The sequence below is a fragment of the Chenopodium album genome, chromosome 2, assembly GCF_948465745.1.
Source record: "Chenopodium album chromosome 2, dcCheAlbu1.1, whole genome shotgun sequence".
NCBI classification, from domain to species: domain Eukaryota; kingdom Viridiplantae; phylum Streptophyta; class Magnoliopsida; order Caryophyllales; family Amaranthaceae; genus Chenopodium; species Chenopodium album.
In genome coordinates, this window is record NC_137835.1 from 19,581,765 (window position 1) to 19,592,438 (window position 10,674).

General features: G+C 36.9%; 1 protein-coding gene across 1 annotated transcript; it reads right to left on the reverse strand.

Annotated features, from left to right (window-relative positions):
* Window positions 1-4,302: 4,302 nt before the first annotated feature.
* On the reverse strand, window positions 4,303-10,320 carry LOC145570170 (uncharacterized). The gene is made up of 5 exons (XM_081629190.1): window positions 9,354-10,320; window positions 8,702-8,792; window positions 7,220-7,962; window positions 5,779-7,123; window positions 4,303-5,626 (listed from the first exon to the last, which is right to left on the reverse strand). The coding sequence occupies exons 1-5, from the start codon at window positions 10,318-10,320 to the stop codon at window positions 4,303-4,305; spliced, it is 4,470 nt and encodes a 1,489-aa protein (XP_081485316.1).
* Between the last annotated feature and the right edge of the window lie 354 nt (window positions 10,321-10,674).

Consider the following 10,674-nt stretch of genomic DNA (forward strand, 5'->3'; position numbering starts at 1 on the left):
TTTCATGGGCTCTTCTATAACAACTGATTTGATAACCCACTTGAGGTAGCCAACTCTCTTGATCGCATCTGTTGGCCCAACTTCAACTTTCACTGGATTTCCTTTAAGTGCAACAGCTAATTCATCAAAGCCATCCCAGCCTGATATCTAGATCACAAAAGAAAAGAGTTCTTTAAGTTGTGGTCTGGTTTACTTTAAAGTGTAGACAATAAATAATTAACTTAGAGCAGTATATTGAATGCTTTTACCTTCTTTTCAATTAGTTCTGCTTCTTTCAGGCCTAGTAACTTTTCACACTGCTTCCCATATGAAGTTAACCGAATAGTTGCAGTATCATCGGCTGCATAGAAGGTGATACTGACCCTGTAAGAGATGAGGTATAGTTAGCAGCTGAATAGAATATAACTCATGATGTTAGTGAAAGGATATTTTACCTCTTTTCTATTGTGCAAGTATCATTGCACTTATCACAGTAGAATTTAGTTGCATCAACACTGTCACAGTGGTTTCCACAAATGATGCACCCAACATAAGCAATGATATCTTCTTTCCGTGCAGTTGGTATTGTGATTTTGAGCCAGTGTCGCTCATGTGCAGTTGTTGTTAAAGGCTGCAAATGTAGTAATTAACATCAGAATAATTCATCAAATGTAATATTCATACGACGTAATCTTGATATGTATAAATAATGAAACTCATTACAGTTTTCTTCTTAAGTTCTGCAACTGAAGTCAGGACATTTGAGCTGCTAGCTTCCCTGGACTGCAGCTGATGCGCCACATGATCAGCAAGGCGATCTTCATTTTCCAGCACCCTGTTCCATATAAAAGTGCAACCATTACTCAAGCATTTTGAAAACACAAAAGTTATAAAAATTATGTTCAAGTACCTTGAAAGCAAAGTAGCTTTGAAAATTATATGAACTTACCAAGCTTTAAGTGCACTAACTTCAGGACCTGCTGGATCAGGATCAATTATTGTGGACATAGAAGATGCCAAGGAAAATCCTATGCAATGAAATAAAAAATAAGTCATAATGTAATTAAGGTACATGATTTGAGTATTTTGAGTAGAAATTAACCTCCGTGTGTGGCGGCCTTCAAGTGTCGGAAACTGACCACCAGGTAAGATTCATACCAAGAAGCTAACTTGGCACATTCTTTAGTAGCCAACTCTCCATACACAGATATAACAAGAGCATCAGCTATCCTGCATATTTATCAAATCACTATTAAAAGAAAACACATAAATAAGTTCATTTGCTTAAGTATATCTGTCAGTTTGTAATAACCTTTGCACACTGGCATCCACAACAACAATGTCTCGTACATCAAATTCATAACCATTGCTTGTTCTTTTCTTGTGTGTGTCTTCCAAATGCACAATGACTCCAAGGATATCTACACATAAGCCACATAATAAGGGTTAAAAAGTAAGTTGCAATAAAAAGAAACATACCAAAGCAGATAATATATATTACCATAGCGATCATCCTCACTGCTTGTAGGTGGGACTTCAGCAATGGGAGTGTATTTTGGCACAATAGGACCAGAATTGGGATTCAGTGATTGAATTGCTGTTGTGCCTCCAAAAGACAGGTAGTAGTCACCTTCTTTGTGACGGAACATGGGATTAGTATTTCTGGTGCATCTGATATGATGTATTCTTTCTGGTGCTCCAAAACAGTTTTGAAGTTCTCAATGTCATCCTCAAACAAAGTTCCTCTCATTTCATTCCCCTAACAGCACACCATTAAAATGGATCAGAATGTGTCTAATTTCTGTAGCTAACTACACAACAAAAATCAAAGCATTATATTTACCTCATCATCTTCAAAAACAAGCTTTTGGAAAGCTTTCTTGCCTTCTGGATACTTAGCAGGAGACTTCTCCTTCACCTTAACCTTGATCTTGTACCTCTTGTTTTTGGGAGTTAGCTTATCAAGAGGCACATATTGAGGTTTCATCTAGTTCATTTACATATAAGAAGAGGTTATTCCATAGCATTTAACAATCTTATAGGTTCCATAGAATTACTTAACTTGAGATTATTAGTAGACATTGTTCTAAAATGTTGTTATATTTTGTTCACAAATCAAAGTACATAAGTTATATTGTGCAATTTGACAAAGAAACATGCTATTTTACATTTGCTAAATAATAATACAAAATTAGGGTAATCAACTCAAAATGACATTTTTTGTGAAATGTGTAACACATATAAAATCAGAATTGAAAAAGTAAAGGGCTGTAGATATATTAGTAATTTTATTTAGGCAAGTAAAATGCATCCTAAGAAGCACTTACTTTCTGAATTAGCAGTATAAAATAAGCTTAAGTATCACAAATAAGCCCAATAATGTAATAAAAAAGTATCTCATAAACTAACAGTGAAGTTTATCTTTTTTACATAAATATAATACACCCTAAGCAGCACTAAATTTGTTCGATATAGCAGTCATAATTAAGTGTCTTTTTTTCAGATAAATGTAGCAATTTTATTGGTCAATTTCAAATATATTAATCGTAAAGGTGCTGGAAACATTAATAGAGTGACATAAATGTGGTTTGTAATAAGAATTATATAAACTATGTATTAGCAAGTTAGGAATCTTAGATATAGACTTGTAACACAATATTAAATGAAAGAAAACATGCTCAAAGCTGAAAACAGAACAAGGCCAGCAACTTAACCAAATTATAGTAAAAAAACATTTGTTGACACTAAATATAGAAGTTCTATGTTAACAAGAAGTGCAGCAAAGAAACTTATAAAGTAATAACAGTTACCACCATTAATGAAGACATGCTATTTATTGAAGATATGTACGAAGTAAATTCTGTAAAGAAATGAAAACAAGAACATTAATGCACATACCTTAACAATCGAAAAGTAGGAGCTGCCAGCTGCAGAGATACTATTGTTTAAGAGAGAAATGAGATAAGCATTTGAAGGAAGAAGGTTCTTTTAAATAGAATAAGGACAGCACATGAACTCACATTTTTTAAAGAGGAAAAAGCTCCTCATTGGCTGAGAATTCATAATGTGTATTGTCCAGTGGAAATAAGCTTACCATGATGACACTTGGTTAACCAATAAATATGTCACTGCTGAAATTTTATTGGGACTTATGAATATTGCAAAACTTCTTGGCTAACTTATCTGCTAATTCTTAGAAGTGCAACAATAGCTTTTCTAAAACTGAATTTTTTAAGCTTAATATTTATTTAATATAAATTGCAAAAGGCATTTTTTAAAGATGCTTTTTAGGAGATCATCAAATATATTTCTTTTACAAATTAGCTTCTTATCATTAAACATATATAGTCTTATATTGCACATTATATGCTAAGCAAATAATATATGTAATACGAAAGTGAAAATTAATTTATATATATGAAAATTACCAGGCCACATATAAATGAATCGCAAACAATGCATTGTTATGCATTCAAAAAAGGCCACAAAAAATAACATGTTCACAGGACATCCTGTGGTAAATAATAGGGGGGAAAAAGTGTTGTTATAAAATGTCTACCAAAGGAAGAAATAAAAAAAAACTTGTCTAACCAATGTATTTTCATGCCAAAAAGGACTACTGCTATTCCATATAGTCTGCAAGTGTTTAACACAGTGCCAAATGAGAAGCATGCATCACCAATGCCTGGAACAACTGCACAACAAAGACACAAATATAAGGTGCTATATAATATGGTAATTCTTAGACAATTTGCTCTAGATATATATATATAAGGTTGCACACCATAAATCCAATCTTATTTAGAATTGCTTTAGTCAGATGATATTGGCTAGCCTCAAAACCTCATAGGACACAACATTTCGAACAGCTGATGATGAGACAGAATCAGATTGCTGAGCTGTATACACCGTCACTTCTTTAGACTTTTTTGCACGTGAGAGAGCAACATACAACTGACCATGCGAGAAACATGGCTTTGGGAGGTATACTAAAACACGACTTAGAGTTTGCCCTTGAGACTTGTTTATAGTCATAGCAAAGCTGAGCTTAAGAGGAAATTGTTTCCGTTCAAACTGAAAAGGATACTTGGAAGAAGTTGAAGGCCTTAAATTAACGCGTGGAACAAAATAAAATGTTCCCTTATAATGGCCATTAGCTATTTCACAAATAATTGAATTAGGAAGAAAGTGCCTGCAAATAAGGCGAGTACCATTACACATTCCTTTAGATGGTGCTAGATTACGCAACAAAATTACAGGACAGTTAACCTTAAGCACAAGTTGATGCGGGCTCATCCCTCCTTGGCAAAGTGTGTTAAAAAATTATGTTGGATAGAGGCTGCAATTGTCATCAAGAATTGAATCATTGCTTAGATAGACAGTAGGTGTGCCAGGAAACTGTTCAATTAAATGATCATTTATGGAATCAACTTCCTCATTCATTGGTGTGAGGATTGCTCTTTCATTGAATATGCCACTATCAAATGTTGCATTTGAAATTTCTGGGAAAATCATTGCAGTTAGCACAGAAACTGAATCCTCATTTGTAACTATATTTTGAACTATGTGTTCAGGTAGCTGCACATTAGCACTCTCATCTGATTGTAATTGGCCATTGCCCAAAGCTAGCAGAAAAGTTGAATAAACTAAGTCTTCCTTAGCTCTGATATTTTCTGTTAACCGAAATTTGACTAAAAGGGGCCAAATGTATGAGCTGACAACACTAACACCAACAACCTCTCTTTGTGAACGGCGGGGCAAAATAGGCAAAATTTGTCTAAAATCTCCCCCAAAGACAATTACTTTGCCACTAAATGGCTGATCAGGATGACAGAGATCGCGTAACAATAAATCCAATGATTCTATATTCTCTTTACGAGCCATAGATGCTTCATCCCAAATTATGAGGGCAGCAGCTTTGATTAGAGCAGCTAAGCTTCCCTGTTTTGGGACATCACAAGCCAGTGACACCTCTGAATCAAGTGGAATTTTAAATCTAGAGTGAGCTGTTCTGCCAGAGGGAATATTAGAAGCAGCAATACCTGACGTCGCTGTTGGCAGCACAATCTTCCCTGCCAAACGTACTTCAGCATATAAAGCATTATAGAGAAATGTCTTGCCTGTTCCACCTGGCCCATCAACAAAAAAACAACCAGGTTTCTCCGCATTGACATAAGCCATTATGCTATTGAATGCATTTGCCTGAGCTTTATTAAGTTTCTCTCGACAATCAATGCATTCAGGAGGAATTAGTGCTTCAAGTGCATCTTCGATATCCTTTGTGTTGCGTATTTCATTACTATCTTCTCCAATCAAATGGCCTAAGCCAAAATCCTCTAATGTCTTTCCCATGGCTTCTAAGTTTTTCTCAACATCTCTTACAGTTAGCTTCATCACTTTTTCTAGGTGGTTGGGATTTTGATATGCAAAATCTTCAGAGAGTGAAGTATAAAACTGCAACCAGAGAGCATTTGGGTTACTTGGTTGACAAAAGATCAAAAGAGTTGCAAATAGCTGCCTCAATGCAGAAGGCATTTGTGCTTCTGATGCTTCCTGCAAACATAATGTAACTGCACTGTCCTGTTGAAATAATCCAAGCTTGATTGCAGCTTCTTGGAAGGTAGGGTAAAGCACACCATCTATAGTTCTAAGATGAGCAAATGAGACAGGACTAACAACTTTGCCAAGCAATAAACGTAAGAAGAAGCGTTCCCCTTCTGCCAGGCTCACAAAAGCCATGTGCCCAACATTTTTTTTTGGTAACTTCTTCTAATCAATATTTTCTTGTTAGCTTCCCACCTATAATGTGCAATTATTTCAGGGTATCGATACCCTGTGCCTCCAGGGATGCTTGCATTTAGCCTAAAGAATTCTAGCAAAGCAGTAGTACTTCTCTTTTCATCATGCACAACAGAATCAAGCTGCTCATGAGACCTCATATAAATAGTTTGCATATTTGGTAGGTGCACTGGAAGAAGCTGCACAGAAGGAGTCATCTCAAAGAGATCAAATCCAAATATTCGCCAAGCCGCCTCACATGGTGATACCCATCTACCAGCTTGGAAAGCATCAATTTCATCAACAACTTGATTTTGTTCACCAACAACATTAAAAGATACACGATCATGACCTTTGTATACATATTTGTATAGGTATTTGACTGCTTGAATAGTTGAACAAACTTCTACATTTAGATGGCAGTCAAATAGCATAGATAAATATGGATTATAAGGTATAACCCAACGGTTATCAAGATTAGCACCGCGAATTCTTACATGCTCACCAGTATTCCTTCTTTTGTACATGGGAAAACCATCTTCATTTGTGGTAGTCTCCTCTAAATATGGCTTAGGGTAGCTGTACTTACAAAGACCTTCATTGCCATGATTTTTTTTCATACACGCACATTTAGGATTTAAACTGCCACATGGACCATGCATCATGTGGCCAAGAACAATTTTGCGCAACTGAGGATATTCACTTGAAGGGATTTCAGCAGCTACAAACTTATCATAATCAGAAGGCCCCTTTAGCTTGTATGCATCTTCCAATATAATTAAAAAGTGAGCATGAGGTAGACCTCTCTTTTGAAACTCCACAACATAGACCATAGCTGCAACTTTTCCAAAAACCATGTCTTCCATTATTTTTTTCTTCAAAGCTATTAACTTTGCTCTGAAAATCCGAGCAACAATGTCTGGCCGATCACATGCAGCTTCTCCAGGAGCTAGTTCAGCAGTGATTTCAGGCCATTTGGCATTACACGTCATTATTACAAACAAATCAAGTTTGCCAAAGCGCTGCACAAGGGCCATTGCATTTAAGTACCTTCGCTTCATATCTCGTGGACCACCAATGAAGGTTGGAGGCAATATCACTCGACGACCATTGTTGTTGGCACTTGTCTCTCCATCTTTAACTGTATCCAAAATACCTTGGTACAAATCAGCTCTTATTGTCTGCTGATTTCGCCTAAAAAAATCAAGTCTTGTGTTCTCAATTTTAACATACATATCCACAATGTACAGTTGAAAACATCGTCCTCCTCGAAGCAACATGTTCTCTGGTCTTATCTGTATCTTGTAGGCGTAGTATTCCCGAGGGGAAATATGCCTTTTAGAGGAACCTGAAATATCTGCTGCACCTGTATGCAGACAACAAAATGGCAATCACTTTAGCTATTTAGATATGCAAGAGTATGAGACAACATAATTTGAAGTAGCTATAAGTGAACACGTACGTTTTGCTTCCTCTGCCAACAGGTCCTCTTCAGTATGAACATCACAAGAAGAAGCAGGATTAACATCCATCATAGCCTTTTTCTGTGCACTAACATAATCCTTCCTAAGACCCTGTGTCCAACCACAATCACCACTTGGAAATAAAAGAGGATACTGCAATGGATCATAACATCCATAATAGTGATATATTCTATGAGGCACAGTGGATCTCCCTGGTACAACTATGTATGGGCTGTTAGATTCACTGGAAGACGTTTTCTCAGGCCATATAGCAGCCACTTCATCAGTTGAAGGTGCATTATACACGCGCTGATCCAAAACTGTGCTCTGGTTGATGATTATTTGTGTAGTCTCAGTTACAGTGAGTTCTCGTAAGGATCTAAAAAAGCGAGCATATGGATTTACACTCATAACACGCATTAGAATATTCACTATGTCTTCCCTCACTTCAGGGAAAACTTCTGTCCTTCGCGTAGCCTCATAATGTGCATCGTAAAAATAAAGTTGCAAGTATTTAGGCACTTCATTGTCAGGCAGTAAATCTGGCAAGTGGTGATAAATCTGACCATGTAATAAGAAAACAAAGATCCCTTTCTCAGAGCTAGCACTTGTTTTCCCTCCAAGCGAGCAAAATGAAAACAAGTTATTATACATACGAGCATATTTTCTGAAATGCAATGAGTCTTCATATTGAGATGTGAAAAGGCGATGTAGCTCAGGAGGAATGCTATTTGTAGCAATTCTAATACTCCCATTGCCACAACAAAAGTGAAGCCATTCATACTAAAATTTCTTAGCACCACATTTAAGACAATAATGAGGTGCTTCCAACTGTAAAGAGGTCAATGGAAGGGGCTGATCGATTGCAGCAGCTGGTTCATCTAGAAAGTAGGATACTAAAATCACATTCCTATTAACACTGGGAAATTTCAAGCAAAAGAGCTGAAGATATACTTACTAATTTTTTTTTGCTTAGGCTTGTTTTGGCTGCCTTTAACCCTTCCTTTTTTTTTTTACAGTGTTTCTCAGCGCACCCTGTGCACTGGTTTCACCATATTCGCTGTATACACACAGATCAGCAAAGAAGTTAGTGCAAGCATGGCTATAAAATTAAAATAAGTGCAGTCCTATATTTAACGTTTCACAACCTTACTGAATTATCTACTGAAAGATTTGCTGTTGTCTGTAAAGTACCACAAGTAGTAGTTCTTGCTTCTATTAAGGAATCCAAAACAAGATTGTTAGCAAATGTTTGGAAATCTTAAAACATAAGAAAATGGCAACTATTTACCTTTATTTTTCCCCTTAGTTTGTTTTGTATTTTTTTTGGAAGATTTTGCTTTGGAACCTATATTCTGTGAAGCTCCCTGTGTACTATTTTCGGCAAGCTCAGTAAATATACAAATGTAAGAGCAAATCCTCTTAGCAAAATAATTTCATAGCACATAAACTGATGATAAGTTTAGAAAACAAATTCTAACCTAGCTGAAACTGGATCAGAAAGAGCATCAATTGCTCGTGAACGTTTGCTAGAACGTTTCCTAACGTAGTCTGCATTTCCAGGTTCCTTACCTGGAGACCCAAGCAGTTAAATATTAGTGACAATTGCACTGGCCATAATATTATTAAGCACAAATCAATCCTAGGATAAAATCTACGCCAATGTGAACAGTCTTTTTTGTTTTTCAAGCCAAAATAGTTCTTCAACCCCCTAGCTGAAATGTACATACTCATTTAAATTATCACGCCTGCTTAAAATCTTTCCTGTACCAATAGCATCTATGAGCAAGACCTGCAAGTAAAATGTTGATTCATGCTTATTAAATCTAATTAAGCATGGATTACACAACTAACAACTGACAGTTTAGAAATAGGAACAAGCCAACCAAAATATATACCACACATAACACCAAGAAGGTCATTTAATTAAAACAAACATAATGTAGTACATAGAACATTGCTGCTGCAAACGAGCTATTACACCCCATGATCTAATAAACTAAAACATAGAGAAGACAATAAAATCTACTTAGACATCAACAACGCTGGAAACACAAAATATTTAGGCAACAACATAACCCTAGGAGTCTAAATAAGTCAGGGATACAAGAACTCCTATTTAAAACTTCCTACGCTTAAAAAATGTCTCTAAGGCAGCTGGGATTGGAACAGATATAGCACTTGGGATCGAAGCAGGATGTGCCCTAGGCCGGTTACTAAAAGAAGAAGAGGCTTTTGGCTTGCGAGGGGCGGCTGGAGGCAATGCAGGACTTGGGATCTTGTTTCCACCAGACTTGGGTGTCACACAATCGGCTTCACCAAGGAAAGGAGCTAGATGTAGATCTCCTTGCTTGCCTAGAACGCGTTCCCTTATAGTCATGTAGATTTCTCTAGCTAATGAGCATTTGATACCAGAGTAAACACCATTGCCATAGTTCAGGTCCACTATGTCCACATTGTAAAAAGCACGTAGAAACTTCACACCTCTCCTTGCAGCATCTTGCTTCGCACCCTTACAAGTCCCATTCAAAGAGCTACAAATGCACTCCATTCCAACACTGGAAGGAGTATATATTGTTAGCCAGGACACCCATTTATTTGCAGCAAGCTCAGCTGTGTCTATGCCAGAAACCCTAGCCTTAGTTGCCACTGCAATGACACGAAGAACATCAATGTAGTCAATGATGATGCAGTTGGCACCTTGTTTTTTGATTGGAATTGCAGGCCACTTAGTTCGACCATTCACTATGGGCTTATTCAGTGATTCCAAGGAAATGCGCTTCATTTCATACAAGAAGGCACACTGATCCAACTTGTAGATATTCTCTGAAGTAATGTCAATGATATGCAGCCCATACTGAGCTCTCAGGAAGCGAACAATTTGCTCTGCAGCATTTTCACGAGAAGCATCCAGTGTAGCAGCAACACCACCCTCAAAGATGTAAGGTGACAGGATACAATCAGTGACCAACTTTAAGTTCACAGCATTACCATCATCACCTGCAAGGGAGTAGGTTGGAGCAGGCAACCTTAAGAACCCCACAACCTGGTTGAGCAAACTCTGGAAAGAAATGGCTACTTTGAGTGGTTCTGACCCCATAACCCGTACGAACGATTAATGTATCACATCAGAAGGCAGTCTACAGCAGAAGCCAGGTAGAGCCAATTATAACCTTACATTGCAACTCCAACATCTCACGCTAATCTTAAAATAAACTACATCCCTAACCAACAAAAACCTCCTAATAACCATAAGACACAAGGGTATACAATGGAAGATAAGGCCAGCAATTTAGGAATACATGCTTTAATAACTAACAAATTCAACTAACAACAACAACCACATGTATACTAAGACAACAATATGTGCCTTGACAACCAACAACTACAGAAAACAACATACAGTATTCCAGGACTTAACAACAATAGCCAAATACACCAACAACAAGCTATT

Coding starts and splice junctions, on each gene's coding strand:
- LOC145570170 (XM_081629190.1), bottom strand. CDS start 10,320: ATGGGGTCAGAACCACTCAAAGTAGCCATTTCTTTCCAGAGTTTGCTC. Junction 8,793..9,353: donor CTTAGAGACATTTTTTAAGC/GTAGGAAGTTTT, acceptor TTGGGTCTCCAG/GTAAGGAACCTGGAAATGCA. Junction 5,627..5,778: donor GAAATAATTGCACATTATAG/GTGGGAAGCTAA, acceptor TGCTCATCTTAG/AACTATAGATGGTGTGCTTT.